Source organism: Phyllostomus discolor, chromosome 12, assembly GCF_004126475.2.
Source record: "Phyllostomus discolor isolate MPI-MPIP mPhyDis1 chromosome 12, mPhyDis1.pri.v3, whole genome shotgun sequence".
Classification (NCBI taxonomy): domain Eukaryota; kingdom Metazoa; phylum Chordata; class Mammalia; order Chiroptera; family Phyllostomidae; genus Phyllostomus; species Phyllostomus discolor.
Genome location: NC_040914.2, coordinates 25,658,044 through 25,674,020, shown reverse-complemented (window position 1 = coordinate 25,674,020; position 15,977 = coordinate 25,658,044). Strand labels below are relative to the sequence as shown.

Below are 15,977 nucleotides of genomic sequence, written 5' to 3'. Positions count from 1 at the left end.
TAGAAAAATCAAGGGGTGTCTTAGCAAGAAGAGGACGGGAATTCAACGTGATTCTGGAATTTCTTTCTTTCTTTCTTTCTTTCTTTCTTTCTTTCTTTCTTTCTTTCTTTCTTTCTTTTTATTCTTTTCTTTCTTTCTTGGGGGAGGTGGTGGTTGTGGGTTTAGATGAAAGGGGAAGTCCTTCCTGTTACATAACCACGTGCACTGCGGTTTGGCTTGGGGCCAATTCTAACCACAAACCCTCGGGGCTGACATCCGTTTCCCTTCCAAACTGAGAAACCCCAAAACCACAGATGTGGACTCCCACAAACTGATGTCACCCCTCTCTGTATAGCCTCAAAGGCTTTGAGGTGGCTCACAAGCCCAGCTATCACCTTCACCAATGAAGGGTGATAAAAACCCATCTAAAACACCCTCCAAAACCACAGGCACCCAGGCGGCAGATTGTGGTGAAGGCACAAACAGACCAAAGACTTGAACGAGGTTGGGCAATGCTTGGGGTGGGGGGGTGGCGGATGCTTCATGTAAAGGAACCCCAGTGGGGGTGCAGGGGGCTCTTTGGAGGTCTGGAAATTGTTCCAGATGCTGTGGGCTGCTGGTGATGGGCTGTACCTGATGGGTATCAGCTGGACTTCTGTTTACTTCCTTCTCCCTATCACAAGGGAGAAGGGAGATCTGAGGGTTCTGGAACACACTTTGGTTTTGGTGACATTGTCATGATTCCATCTGCCTGTTGACCCATCACTAGGTCCAACTTCACCTCAAGGCTGGGCATCTGTGGTGGTTGATGGTGGTCTCCCCAAAGTTAGGTCCATGTCCTGGTATCAGTGAATGGGACCTCATTTGGAAAAAAAGGTTCTTTGTAACGAAGTTAAGGGTCTCGAGATGAGTTCTTCCTACATGAGTTGGTTGGGCCCTAACTCCAACCACGAGTGTCCTTACAAGAGATAGGAGGGGAGACATGTGGGGACAGGGGACAGAGATAGGCATGACGGACCCCCAAACTGGAGACTCACCCTTCCCCCTGGGAGCCTCTGAGGGTGCCGGGCCTTCTGATGCCTTGACCTTGGGCTTCTGGCCTCTGGAACTTTGAGAGAATAAATGTGTTTCTTTAAGCCACTAAGGGGATGGCAATTTGTCACAACAGCCAGGGGACACATATAGTCTCTTTGGGGTCACAAGGAGGCCACCAGAGCCCATGAGAGCCACTTTCTTTCTTGTTTCTGTGATGTGGGAGAGAGAAGCACTTCTATTTCTTCCATGTGATAGCATTATGTGCTCATCTTAAAACCCATGCATGCCCTGGCTGGTGTGGCTCAGTGGATTGAGCACCAGTCCCCAAACCAAAGGGTCACTGGTTTGATTCCCAGTCAGGGCACATGCCTGGGTTGTAGACCAGGTCCCCAGTAGGGGGCGTGGGGGAGGTAACCACACACTGATGTTTCTCTCCTCTTTTTCCCTCCCTCCCCCTCTAAAAATAAACAAATAAAATCTTAAAAAAAACCCATACACATCCCACACACATGCCAAGACCTCATGGACCTCAAGCAGGGTTTTCCAACACCAGTTAACCAGCTGTTAACATTTGGGGCTGGACACATCTCTGCTGTGGGGTGGGGTGTCCTGTGCACTGTGGGGTGTGAACAGTGTCCCTGGCCTCCACACTAGATGCCAGTAGCACCTCTCCCCGGCCCCACAGGTGTGACCCCCACATTGTCTCCAGATAGTGCCAGGTGTGTCCTGGGAGGGGAAGGTCACCTTCAGTGGAGAACCACATGCAGACAGAATGGGATCTATTTCCCGGGCTGTGAGTTTTAGGAGCTGCAAATGGACAGCAGGTGAACTGGACCTAGTCACTGGCAGGCAGGGGGACCACAAGCACGAGTTTCCACCTGTGGCTAATTGAGGTGACGCTCAGGTGGAGGGGAGGCCAGGGGCTGAGCATGCGTGCTCTGGATTGGGTATTGTTACGGAAACAGTGCAAGTGATGGGAGAGGCTGAGGCAAGAAAGAGTGACCGTCTCAGAGCAGTTAATTCCTGGGGGAGATGTGGCATGAAATCAGGGGGCCTCTCTCACAGGTGGGCTCTGCTGGAAGCCACACTGGGGGCTTGTAACAGGGGCAGAACTGCGAAAGCTCTGGGGCCGCCTGAGATCTGGGATTGGGGCCTTTGTGCGGACACAGCTGAAAACCTGGAACCGTCCCCCACCCATTCAGCTCTCCTTTACTGCATGGGCCTTCCCCAAACATGTGTCTCCCAAGGTGATGTTTATTTCCCATCAAGACCTGCCTGGATCATTGCATCATTGGTTGAACCTGGGGCACCTGTTTGGACTCGCTCCAGGGTGTGAGGCTTGGGGTGGAAAAGGAGAACAGCTGCGGAGAATCCATGGATGAAAAGCTCCTTCCTTCTCACCTAAGGATATGTTTATTGATTTTTGAGAGAGAGAAGGGGGAGGGGAGAGAAAGAGAGGAACATTGATCTGTTGTTACATTGATTTATGAATTCACTGGTTGATTCTTGCACGTGCCCTGACTGGGAATCAAAGCCACAACCTTGGAGTATCAGGACGATGCTCTAATCAATTAAGTTACTTGGCTAAGGATACCACCTTCTTAAAAAAAACAACAACAAACCACAGACAAAACCTGTACACGATTTTATTACACGGGTGTATCATACAGATGCCCCACACCAGTCTGAGAAAAACTGTGAAAAACGGTGCTATTGGCAAGTCTGCAAATGTGTGAAAACCACCATCAGAAAGGGAAAGTGTGAAAATAGAGAAAAGCATGCAGGCAGATCAAGCACCAACTGTGGTCTCAGAAAAGTCAATCTCCAGCCATAAGAAAGTAGAGGATGGGCCCCTTTTGGACTCTGTATGGTCAAGAGAAAGAGGAGAAAGAAGGGGAAATTAGGGTTTTGCAGAGAAGGGGGAAAAAAAGAAAGGAAATATCTCCGCCTAATAAAACCCGGTACATCACCATGCCTCCAGTAGATGGCGCTGTTGCCCTAAAAATCTTCACAATAGCAACTAGGAGCGTTAAGTATTTAGGAACAGGGTTAAGAAAATGTAGGAATTACCCCAAACTACAGAAATGCACAGGCCTAAACAGTAGTTATCAAACACTGCCACCAATATAAACCAGAAAATAATGAGAATCCCAAAATTCACTTGATAGATGCCTAAGAGTGGAATTGGCAGGTCACACAGTAATGTTTTGCCGACCTGCCACCCCTCCCCCACTGGGCTCGGAGCAGCACTATTCGAAACAGCCAAGAGATGGACGCAACCCAGGTGTCCATCATCAGACTGATAGAGAATAAAACATGGTCCATCCACCTGGTGGAACATTATGCAGCCTTAAAAAGGAAGGAGCCCCCAGCTGGGGTGGCTCAGGGGATTGAGGGCGGGCCTGCTAATCCAGGGGTCACTGGTCCGATTCCCAGTCGAGGGACTGGCCTGGGCTGGCAGCCACGTCCCCAGTGGGGAGTTGGTAAAAGGCAACCACACACTGATGTTTCTCTCTCTCTGTCTCCCTCCCTTACCCTCTCTCTAAAAATGAATAAAATCTTTAAAAAAAAAGGAAGGAAATTCTGACACCTGCTACAACCTGGATGAGGCTTGAGGACATCATGCTGAGTAATAGGCCAGACACAAAAAGACAAATACAGTCAGATTCCACTTATATCAGGCATCCAGAGAAGTCAAATTCATTGAGACAGACAGAATGAGGCGTATTGGTGGGCCAGAGTGAGAGGCGGGTGGAGGAGTGAATTTGGGGAGATTAGCGCTATGATTGGAAAAATAGTCATCAATATCTCCAGCCTGAATTTGGGGGTTGTGGGTGGGGGGGTTTGTGGGAGAGCTGAGGAAGCTACTGGTCTGGCCACAGAATTGGCACCATGACCGGGGAGCTGAGACTGTGAAGGCAATGGCAAATTAGCAAAAAAGAGGCTGACTTCTCCCCATTGAAAATAAGGGAAAAGAAGCCACCTCACCTGTTTTTTTGAGTACTTTCGTCAAGCCGTGTCCCCAGCATGATGTAGAGATCTGCTTCCTTTTCTTTCCAATCAAATATGTTTTTAAGTATTTTTTAATTTTTAATTTTATTTAAAAATATCCTCTCCTGGGGTTATGTTTATTGACTTGCGAGAAACATTGATCAGTTGCCTCCTGCACACACCCCAAATTGGGACTGAACCTGCAACCTTCTTTTTTTAAAAAAATTTTATTTCTTTATTTTTAGACAGAGGGGAAGGGAGGAAGAAAGAGGGAGAGAAACATCAATGTGTGGTTGCCTCTCACATGGCTCCCACTGGGGACCAGGCCCACAACCCAGGCATGTGCCCTGATTAGGAATCGAACCAGTGACCTTTTGGTTCACATGCCAGCATTCAATCCACAAACGGACAGTAACCAGAGAGGAGGTGGGAGGGGATAATGCGGGGAAAAGGGGAAAGTGTTTTCAGGAACATGTATAAAGGACATATGGACAAAACCAAAGGGGGGTAGGATCAGGGGTGGGAAGTGGGCGATGGCTGGGGTGGGGGGAAAAATGGAGACAACTGCACTTGAACAACAATAAAAAATGTGAAGAACAAAAGTTTAAACACAAACAAGCAAACAAACAATGAAAGTGGCATTGTGGGATCATACACTGTTTCCACATGGGACATTTTGAGGAACCGCCAAAGGGTTTCCTGAGGTGGCCACCAGCCATGCACAAGGGTTCCCACTTCTCCACATCCTCACCGACGTCTGTCAACATCTGTCTTGTTGAGGACAGCCGCCCTCCTCCTGGGTGCGAAAGAAACGCTCTCTCGCTGGGGTTCTGATTTGCACATCCCAGTGAATGTCGGGAAGTTCAGGGGAGCGCTGGGGGGATGGACAGTCCCTCAACGGGCTGGTGGCCGGAGATAAGCGAGGATCCGTGGAGCTTGTGTGCAAGTCACTCTGCTGAGGGGACCGTTCCAGCCTGATAAGTCTCAGTGAGGAAAAGCCAGGCTGGCTGGGGGGAGGGAGCAGAGCGTTCCTCACCCTCATCGCATCCTGCGTCTCCTTGGCTCCAGCCCCTCACGGCCTCCCTCTGGGGCCCCAGCATTCAGGACGGGCTGAGGAACCATGTCCCCTTCCCTGTCTGCCTGCTTCTGTCTTGGTGAGTCCTGAGGGTTGATCTGGGAAATGCCGAGGTGGTAGGCTGTGAGACCAGTAATTTTCTAAAAAATAGCGTGAGCCATGAATTTCAGAGTGAGAGGTGACTTCTGAGGGTCCCTTTTCGTTGGGCGGGGCCCAGGGAGGTAGAGTGTTGGTCTGAGTTATTCTAGTCTGTTCGAGGCTGGCTCAGGAAGCGAATACAGGTTTTCTAGCACTGGCTGAAACTTTCTCCCACTACCCCACTTAAAAAAATAAAATGTGGATTCGGTGATATCAGGGCTAGTTGTCGATTCAGTTGGTCCGTTTCCCTAATGGAAAAGAAGAACATGGATGAACCTGGAGGGCGTTGTGCTAAGTGAGATAAGCCAGACAGAGGAAGAAAGTACTGCATGATTCCATTTATATGTGGAATCTAAAAAAACAAACCCAGCCCTGACCAAGTTCAGTGGATTGAGCACAAGCCTGTGAACGAAAGGGTCGCTGGTTCGATTCCCAGTCAGGGCACATGCCTGGGTTGAGGGCCAGGTCCCTATTGGGGGGTGGTGGTGTGCAAGAGGCAACCACATATTGGTGTTTCTCTTCCTCTCTTTCTCCCGCCCTTCCCTTCTCTAAAATACATAAAATCTTTAAAAAGTAAAAATAACACAAAAGCAGAGAGTAGAAGGGTGGTTACCAGGGGCTGGGGGTGGGGGTAGGTGAGGGAAGTGTAGAAACTTCCAGTTAAGAGTTGAATACATTCTGGGAGCTAATATACAGCATGGTGACTGTAGTTAACAATACACTGTATTACCTACTTGACAGTTGCTAAGAGAGTAGATCTTAAACGCTCTCACCACAAAAAATGGTAATTATGTGATGTGATGGAGGTGTTGGCTAAAGCTACAGTAAAAATCATTTTGCAACAGGTATTTGTACCAAATCAACACACTGTACACCTTAAACTTATACAATGTTATATGCCAATTCCATCTCAATGAAGCTGAGGAAAAAAAAAAGAGACCTCACCCAGCTCACAGGCCCCCTCTCAAAGAAGAGGCAATTATGTAGCTGTCAAAAGTGTGCACATGGGGCAGGGTTTCTGGAGGGAGCTGGGTGAGTAAGAAATTCCTGTTGGCACTTCAAAAAAAATAAGGCGTGGCAAAATAATGTACTTAACATAAAGTTTGGCATTCACGACATTTACAGGGTCTTGCAATCACCACCTGTGTCTAGTTCTGACACGCTGTCATCCTTCCAAAAGGGAAACTTGGGACCCACCACACTCAGCCCTCAGCTTCCCTCCCTTGGTCCCTGCCAGCCACCCATCGACTCTCTGTCTCTGGACAGACTGACCTGTTCTGGACATTTTGTATACATGGAATCATACAATTCTGGCCTTTGTTATTAGTATTATTTTAAATCCTTGCCCGAGGCTGTTTTTTTATTGATTTTTTTGAGAGGTAGAGGAAGGGGGTGGGAGAGAGAGAGAGAGAAACATCGATCCACTTGTCACCTCCTGTAGGGGCTCTGACAGGCGATCCAACCGGCAACCTAGGTGTGCGCCCCAACCAGGAATCAAACCCAAGACATTTTGGTGCACAGGACGATGCTCCAACCCACTGAGCCACTAGGCCAGGGCTATCAGAGTGGCCTTTTCTGGTTAGTGTCTTTCACTGCAGTTATGTGCATGTGTATCTTTCAAAACAATTATGACCAAAGACATATAATGCATGCAAATGTCTTATCACTGTGCCCAGCACACAGGAAGTGTGGGATCACATGAGGCCCTAGTGTTGGCCCTTTTCTTTTTTATTTATTTAAAATATATTTTATTGATTATGCTATTACAGTTGTCCCGTTTACCCCCCACCCCCACCCTTTGTCCTTTTCTTCCCTCCTCAGGGCTGTGTCTGGGGCAAGTGATACAAGCTCAGATGGGTGAGTCTAGATCCCTCCTCTGGGGTCAGCGAGCGAGAGGGCGGGAGGGGCGAGTCCCCAGCTGATACCCACCACCCTCTGCTTCCCTTCCAGACCCATTCCCCAAGCCCACCCTCCGGGCGGAGCCCAGCTCCCTTGTGCCCCAGCATACGCTGGTGACCCTGCGTTGCCAGGGGCCCCCAGGGGTGGACCTGTACCGCCTGGAGCATCTGGAATCCAGGAAGTATTATGAGAGGCAGGCAGTCCTCATCATCAAAGCTATGACATCGGATTATGCGGGACAGTACCGATGCTCCTATCAGAATGGGAGCCGCTGGTCTCCCCCGAGTGAGACGCTGACGTTGGTTATCACGGGTAACTGGACAAGTGTGTATGTGGGGGTTGGGTGGGGCTTGATATGTGGCCTCGGGGCTATATGGTGCTCAGTCCTGGGCTCCAACAGGGTGATGATGGGGATGAGGGTGACAGATGATGTCAATGTCCCCTGGAGGCTGGGATTAGGGTGGGGGCAAGTGAGGCACTGGCCTTGTGCACCCAATTTAGGGGAGGTACCCCCCCCCTCCAAACTCAGCTATCAAGATCAGTACGTTAATGCAATTTCTGCTTACAAAAATCCAAATCAATGCAGTCACTCCACTATGGACAAAACACCACAATGAAAAGAAATCATCACCTGAGGATATGGTCATTGATTTTAGAGGGCAGGAGGAAGAGAGACAAACATCAATTAGTTGTCTCCTGCATGTGCCCTGACTGGGCATTGAACCCACAGCTTTTTGGTGCAGGGGACGATGCTCCACCCAACGGAGACACTGGGCCCAGGCCCTTTCTAATGCATCTAAAAGTTTTTTTTTAATTTTCCCAAAGAAAATTTCAAAAATATCATTGATGACTTTGCTCCCATGAAAGCCAGAGACTTGAATGATAATAAATCCTGTTCATTTTTTGGTCTACATAAAATGTTTAAACTGGAAATAATGTGGCGAATTTCAATAACTTATTTGAAAACTATTTGTTTTTTTCCACATTCTAGTAACCAATAAACCTGTGTAAAAATGTTTGGAGTCCTTGCCTCAGCTTCAATGTGACCCCAATGTTGACATTTTTTTTGCCCACTGTGGACAGGCTTGCATTAATTTTGATTTTAAAATTGATTTTAATAATGTGTTTGCATTAATGTTGATGGTAAAATTTACCTTGATTACTGAGTTTTGTCCCCAACCTTTGAAATTTGCACCCAAAAACCACTGTCTTACCCTAATTCACGATCTGTGGTCAGTGGTCCATCAGGTGTTGCATGCACCTTGGGGACAAACCCCAATCCTGTGTTTTCATTAACTATTTCCTTCGCCACCTTATTTAAAACTGCACCTGGTTGAAATGGCAATAATCACTCTCTGATGGGCCACACACGTTTACTTACTTAGCTTAGTTATTACCTCTTCTCTCCTCCTGATGGGAATTGTTTATTTTTTCTGAGCACAGAGATGGACATATGAGACTTGCTAAGGAAAAAAAAATTACTGCGTAAATGAACAAGCCATAATTCTCACGTGGCTTCTGTGGGGACCATCATGCACCAGGTGTGGCTCACCATGCTCCATGATGATAATTAAATCACATTATATCTATAGCAGTGTGAGCTCATTTTCAGGAGCCGAGAGCCTAGAGCCTGGGCCTGTGATTGCAAATTTCAGCTCTGCCTCTTCCCATCTTACGAATGTGGATGCTTTATTGAGCATTGGGTCCTTTAGTTCTGTTGATGAAAAAGGGGTGATGAAGTCATAGGTCTTTGTGAGTCATGGCCTTGGAATACCACCTGGAACTGGTACTTTATTTTATTTTTTGTTTGAAAAATTTTTTTTGCATTTTTGAAGATTTTATTTATTAATTTTAGAGAGAGGGGAAGGGAGAGAGAAAGAGAGGGAGAGAAACATTTATGTGTGAGAGGTACATCGATCGATTGCCTCTCACACACCCCCAACCAGGGACCTGGCCTGCAACTCAGGCATGTGCCCTGACTGGGAATTGAACCAGTAACCTTTTGGTTCTCAGGCTGGTGCTCAATCCATGGAGCCACACCAGCCAGGGCTTTAAGCTGGTACGATAACACATAATACCAATATAACTATTGCACACTGTAACCCAAGCTTACAATACAAAATCAGCTCAAGCTATGTTGTTACTACCACCATAGCGTGAGTGCTGGCAAGGCGTTAGGTACTCAGCTCAATGCTTAATATCTATTGCTTCACTCAGCCATTCCCATTTTGTAGCACAGAACCCTGAGGCACACACACAGGGGGAATTCATGTCCAGTCTCACACAGTCCCTGAGTGGCAGAGCCAGGAGTTCAGCTGGGACACCGAGATATAACTCCAGCCTTGTTCCCTTAGCCACTTTGTGAGCTGGTGGAAAGTGGTCTCTCCAGGATAGATATGCCTGAGAAGTTCTCCACCTCTCAGGGAGGTGGGGAACCTTCCCACCCCTGGCTGAGATACCAACCACCGTCTTTAACACCAGAGTTCTCTCCGCTCCCAGGAGTCTATGAGAAGCCCATGCTCTCAGCGCAGCCCGGCCCGGCTGTATCCCCAGGAGGTGATGTGACTCTGCAGTGTAAGAGCAAATACAGTTTCGACCAGTATGCTCTGTGCAAGAAGGGGGGCAAGGGACAAAAGAAGCAAACAGAGATGTGGTACCAGGCTGATTTCTCGATCATCACGGTGACGGCGGCCCACAGTGGGACCTACCAGTGCTACAGCTTTTCCAGCAGCACCCCCTACCTGTGGTCGGCCCCCAGTGACCCCCTGGAGCTCGTGGTCAGAGGTAAGGGGGTGCAGACCAGACCTTTCTGCCTCTGTCTTTGCAGGCCCTGGTGCAGGTTCTAAGGGGCAGGGTGGGGGGACCACAGGTGCAAAGGATGTGCTTTATGTCAACACTAGAGCCCCTTCTGTCCCCAGAGACTTTTCCAAGCCCATTTCTAGTCTCAGCCCAGGCTACATGATGCCACTCCCTGTCCAGTATGTCCTCTCGTACACACACACACACACACACACACACACACACACATGCCGTGTATACACACAGTAGTTAATAGAACAAATGGTGTTCAAAGTCACACCCGACACCTGTATCATGGTGACTGTGAAAACAACCCTCAAGCTTGAGAAGTACGTAGGCTAACCACTATGCTGCACACCTGAAGTGAATATAGTATTGAATGCCCATGGTAACCTGAAAAATTTTAAAAATCCACAAAAAAAGAATTACATAGTTCTGTTAGCACCTAGAAGGGGAGGCTTCTCTGAGCCATCAGTGTTGGCTGTGGACCTTTGGGCAGAGTGGACCCGGGGTGGGGGGTGGGCCGCAGGGTGGTGGAATTGTGGCAGGAAGGAGGTTGGCCGGTTGGTGCCATGTGGTGCAGCCGGCATGGAGGGAGGGTGGTACGAGATGAGGAAGGGCCCATGTTATTCCTCTCACATGGGTACCTGCCTCTCTGCCCAAGCTTATCCTTTCATCTGGAACAGGTAAGTCCCAAAGGGTTCACCCTGGTATCTGGGATCCCAGAGGTCTTCTTTTCTTTCTCCTCCTTGTCCAGATTTCTAAATTTGACTCTTTCACACATTTGCTTTAACAGAAAAATCCTTTATTCCTGCCTCTAAAAAAGGTGAGTATCATAAGCAGATAGATATACATCCTTGTCCCCTCCTCCACCTACGAGAGCAGGTTTGGCTCCCGGGAACCAGCTCAGGGCGTAGGGCACAGAGATGCAGATACTGGGCAGAACTGAGGTTCGTCATGTAGGGACGGGGACTGTCATGATGGATTAGCCCCAGAATGGACTAGGGCTCCTTTCAAAGGCTACTCAACAGTCCTTCCCTTGTTGTCAGCTTTATGTTGACTTTTCCAGGTGAGGGATCTGGGTGGCAGAAAGGTTTTATCTTTTTGCTCAGGACCTGCAGCTAACAGTGCACAGAATTCCCTCTTTTTCTGATTTCTCAGAGACCACTGTGACAACCCACTCAGTACCCACAGCAGCACCTTCTGCTGTCACAGGTAAGTCCCAAAGGGTTCACCTTGGTGTCCAGGGTCCCAGGTGCCTGGTCCTCTTTTTCTCTTTTTCCTCTTCATCCAGACTTCTCAATGTGACTCACTTGTCTCTTTCATACACTTGCTTTATTATAAAAATTCCTTATTTTTGCCCATAAAAAAGGTGAGTGTCATAGTAGATAGATATTATTATGCTGCCCAGGTCCCCACTTGTATCCAGCCTCAGGGTGTTGGTTTATGTCAAAGGTATACACGAATATCTAAATGTTTTATAGAATTGTAGGTTCCTGGGGCAGGGAGGAAGGTGGCAGGGGAAGGGAAAGGCAGACAACTGTACTCGAACAGAAACAAAAGAAAAAAAAATAAAAAGGAGAATTGTAGGTTCCTGGACCCCATACCTGAATCTCTGAGATCTTTGGTTAGTGGTTCTCAAATGTTTGTGGGCCTGAGAATTCCCTGGGGGGTTTATAAAGAGTAGATTTCTAGTCCTGTGGGGTTTCTGATTTTGAAGGCCTGGGGTGGGGTATAGTAAGTTTCATTTCTAACAAGTTTCCAGGTGAGGCTGATGTTGCTTTTCTGTGATGTCATTGTGAGAGCCACTGCACTAAATAATTCTGTGGGACCACAGAGCTCCTCCATTTCATGCTTTGAGAGAGAGAAAGGGAGAGAGAGAGAAAGAGAGGGAGAAACATTGATGTGAGAGGAAAACATCTATTGGTTGCTTCCTGTATGTATCCTGACCAGGGATCGAACCTGCAACCTTTTGGTGTCCAGGACAAAGCTCCAACTAATTGAGCCACTCAACTAGGGCTATGCTTCCTACTTTTATTTTATTTTTTAAAGGTTCTATTTATTTATAGAGACAGGGGAATGGAGGGAGAAAGAGGGAGAGAAACATCAATGTGTGGTTGTCTCCCTCATGGCCCCCACTGGGGATCTGGCCTGCAACTCAGGCAGGTGCCCTGACTGGGAATCGAACTGGTGACCCCTTGGTTCACATCTCTTGCTCAATTCACTGAGCTACACCAGCTAGGACACTTCCTATTTTTAAAATTGAGATATAAAGTCTCATGTCATGAACTTCATTATACCCACCAGAATGGCAATAATAGTAACAACAACACAACAACAAGTGCTGGTGAGGATGTGGAAAAACTGGATCTTCATATATTGCTGGTGGGAATAAAAATTGTGTAGCTGCTGTGCAAAACAGCTTGGTGGCTCCTCAAAAGGAATTGCCAGCTCTGGCCAGTGTGGCTCAGTTGGTTGGATCATCATCCTGCACACCAAAAGTTTGCAGGTTTGATTCCTGGTCAGGGCATGTACCTGGGTTGTGGGTTAGATTCCCAGTTAGGGAGCCTACAAGAGGCAACTAATCAATGTTTCTCTCTCACCTCAATGTTGCTCTCACCGCCTTTCTCTCTTTCTAAAGGCAATGAAAAAGTGTCCTTGGGGGAAGATTAACAAAAAAAAAAAAAAAAAAAAAAAGAATTGCCATATAGTCATATCATAGAATTACTATATGATCCAGCAATTCTGCTCCTAGGTATGTGCCTCAGAAAATTAAAAAACAAAACAAAACAAAAAAACAACAACCCCATAACCAGCACAGAGCTCAGCAGAAAGGAAGATGAGGATTGGGCTCTCTCCTCCATCATCTAAGGCTGTTGCAGGTGTTTTTTTTTTTTAAATTTTATTTTAATTGTTCAAGTACAGTTTTCTGTCTTTTGCAGGCATTTTATCTGTGTTATGAAACCATTTCACTCTTCCCAGGAAAGTCCTTGGTTTGAGGGTGGGGGATGGAATGGAGGCAGTCTCTGAGCCTGGGGACACAGGAATATATCTGGTGATGTGGCCATTTCAGAGAGGGTGGAGTCAAGCCTATGATGGGAAGATCATGACTCATCCGTACACACTGCTCTTCTGACTTGGCTCTGGCCCATGTATTCAGCCCCACTTGGGTCATGGCAGCCTAGATACCGTGTACCCTGCTACCGCCCCAGTTCAATGCATACACACTTCCCTCATGTTGTAGTTCTTTTCCCCTTTGCTTTTCCTGGGAAAATGTCTCAATTTCTCCCTAGCTGGGTGGTTCAGTTGGTTAGAGAATCATCCCATCTCGATATGCCAAGGTTGTGGGTTCAGTCCCCAGTCAGGGCACGTAGAAGAATCAACCAATGAATGCATCAATACGTGGAACAATAGATCAATGTCTCTCTCTCCCCCCTTCCTTTCTTTCTGTCTCTAAAAATTAATAAAAAAGTCTCCATTTTTTCCAAAACAGCAAACCTTGAGGATAGGTCAGATGTCTCCTGAGTCCACCTGACTTGAGCTTTTTGTAGGCTATTCCTTCTTTAAAAAAAGATTTTATTTATTTTTAGACAGAGGGGAAAGGAGAGAGAGAGGGAGAGAAACATCAATGTGTGGTTGCCTCTTGCATGCCCCCTGACTGGGGACCTGGCCCACAGCCCAGGTATGTGTCCTGACTGCTAATCAAACCAGAGACACTTTGGTTCACCGGCCAGTGCTCAATCCACTGAGCCACACCAGCCAGGGCCACTGGTTGATTCTCATATGTGCCCTGACTGGGGATTGAACCCACAACCTTGGTATATTGGGATGATGCTCTAACCAACTGAGCTACTTGGCCAGGACCACTACTAGTTTGACTTTCACATTGACAGGGGTATAGGAGATGGTTCCATCCCTTCACACTTACTCTTTTTGATCCCAGAGCCTTCTAGGAAGAATATCATCATCTCTACACAGGGGACAAGCATTCCAACTGGTGAGTAAGTAGTCTTCTCTGGACCTTCCTTCTCTCCCTCCCTGTGTCTTTATCTAAAGCTGACTGCTTTCCCTATGCAGAGCTATAGCTGTGATTTTTGGGTCCTGGTGTATCAAGTATTAAGGGAAGGGGAAATGATAATACACAGAGTCCAGAACTTGGCAATAAGATCAGGTGGGAAGGTTGCAATCTTCTATAGAAAGATCAATTTCATCTCTCTCCCTACCCCTTATAATAGTCTTGTCTTCCACAATGAGACGAATAACCAGGTAATGTCTGTGCATGAGACAGTTGTATCAGAGGCCTGTGATGGGGTGTATGGAAGAGGTTATATCTAGGGAGCTGGAATTATCTTGCCCTGACCCTGGTGAAGTGGGGAGGAACCCTTCAGGAAGAAGATAGGCATCCTAGATTGGCATCCTAGCTAGCAGAGAGTAACAAGATCTCAGATGAGGGATTCAGCTATGAGAAACATGAGATGTGGCTTGGAGCAGATCCTGGAGGTGGGTTCTTATCACCTGCTCCTGTCTTCATTCCTCAGGTGTCTCCCACCAGTACTACACCAAGGGTAACCTGGTCCGGATATGCCTTGGGGCTGTGATTCTCCTTCTCCTGGCAGGGATCCTGGCAGAAGACTGGTACAGCCAAAAGAAATCCCTGCAGCACCAGGTCCGAGCTATCCACAGGCCACTGCCACCCCTCCCACAGACCCAGAAATGAGTCATTAGCATGGGGGTCGACCAGATGGCCGTAATGATGGTTGCTACCATTAGAATCCCAAGACTCTCTTGTATCTAAGAGATAGGTCATGAGAGCTGGGAGGGGCCCTAGAGTGCGTGTGGAGTGTGTGGGGTATGAAAGGAATATGATAGAAGCTACCACTGTGGAACAGGAGGGTGGGGGGTGCTTCTTGATGGCGCTCCACCAAGGAGCTGCTGAGTCAGTGTCTATTTATTTGGCTTTCTGTTGGAGGACTCCCTCTGTTGAAATGAAAGGAGTCTAATGGATGCCGAAGTCTCCTCACTGATATTTTGTACAGTGTGGATCTTATGGCTCCTTCACTGGACATCATACTTCCCTATTTCTTCAACCTTCCCTCAGACAGGCTCCGGATTGACCTCTGTATTTGGTCAGACTCCATGAATAAATGCAACCCCCTTGGCCCCAGCTGGGTAGCTCAGTTGGCTAGAGCATCATCCCCATACACCAAGGTTGGGGGTTCAATCTCCAGTCAGGGCACATACCTTCCCACATTCTTCCTGAGTTTTACGGTTCTTTGTTGCCAAGAATCAACAAATGAAGGCATCAATAAGTGGAACAAGTCAATGCTTTTTTTTCTCTCTCTCTCTCCCTTCTTCTTTCTCTCTAAAATCAATAAAAATAAATAAATACAACCTTCTTCATGAATGCTTTCACCTTTATTTCTCTTGGTATACTTGTGATATAGACATTTCATCCTAACAGGATTAAGTGACTTGTGCACATCTCATATAAGTTGGAGACACAACCAAGGCCAACATTATATCTGGTCCAGCAATGAACATCGCTGGGAGGACTCACAGGAAGTTCACCATCACCTTGAAGATGGATGACTTGATTGGAGAACAAATAACTCCAGGGGGATTCAGAAAATAAAGTCGTGAGAAGAAGGTCTGTTATTTTTTGGCTCTTGATCGTCTCTCTCAATAGTCAGTTTTGGGTTGCTCTCTTTGACTTTGCTCAGCAGCTTCTGAGTTTGAGCATCGGATTTATCTATATTCAACCTGGTGGTACAATGGGGGAACAAAAGGTTTCTTGTTGCTTCAAGGAGGTTTGTTCCAGACCCCCAAGCCCCTGCAAGTCTCATGCTTTAGGGATTTTCAGAGCAGGGACCACCTTTATGTATTATTCTATGCTGCCAAGGAGAGTTCCATATCAATTTGATAGGGATAAAGTATAATATTGGGCATAAAGCCACTGCATTGATTTGGATGCTCAGGTGGTCTTGGGTGATTATCCTATCACACTTGATGTGAGAGATGGAACTGGTGAACATACCCATAACATAGCTCTCATATCTACCTA

At 47.2% G+C, this 15,977-nt stretch overlaps 2 protein-coding genes across 3 annotated transcripts in view; one reads left to right on the top strand and one right to left on the bottom strand.

Moving 5' to 3' along the window:
• Nucleotides 1–5,056: 5,056 nt before the first annotated feature.
• On the top strand, nt 5,057–15,462 carry GP6 (glycoprotein VI platelet). Of its 2 annotated transcripts, XM_036012685.1 has the most exons (8): nt 5,057–5,159; nt 7,040–7,075; nt 7,169–7,429; nt 9,617–9,901; nt 11,078–11,131; nt 13,860–13,913; nt 14,455–14,582; nt 15,378–15,462. In XM_036012685.1, exons 1-8 carry the CDS (start codon nt 5,126–5,128, stop codon nt 15,381–15,383), a joined length of 858 nt encoding a protein of 285 aa, XP_035868578.1. In that variant the 5' UTR covers nt 5,057–5,125; the 3' UTR covers nt 15,384–15,462. The 2 variants fall into 2 exon arrangements, with proteins under 2 accessions (XP_035868578.1, XP_028385028.2); XM_028529227.2 differs by lacking the exon at nt 15,378–15,462 and having other exon boundaries at nt 14,455–15,101.
• Nucleotides 15,321–15,977, bottom strand: part of NLRP2 (NLR family pyrin domain containing 2) — a 19,790-nt gene continuing 19,133 nt past the window's right edge. Inside the window, exon 9 of the mRNA XM_036013526.1 lies at nt 15,321–15,676. Coding sequence (XP_035869419.1) covers nt 15,538–15,676 — 139 coding nt within the window. The 3' untranslated portion in view covers nt 15,321–15,537. The remainder of the gene's footprint in view (nt 15,677–15,977) is intronic.

What these genes read in the sequence shown, in the direction of transcription:
- GP6 (XM_028529227.2), top strand. Translation starts at nt 5,126, where the DNA reads ATGTCCCCTTCCCTGTCTGCCTGCTTCTGTCTTG. An exon ending in GTCTGCCTGCTTCTGTCTTG is followed by an intron (nt 5,160 to 7,039) that starts GTGAGTCCTGAG and finishes TTCCCTCCTCAG; the next exon opens with GGCTGTGTCTGGGGCAAGTG. An exon ending in GCTGACGTTGGTTATCACGG is followed by an intron (nt 7,430 to 9,616) that starts GTAACTGGACAA and finishes CTCCGCTCCCAG; the next exon opens with GAGTCTATGAGAAGCCCATG.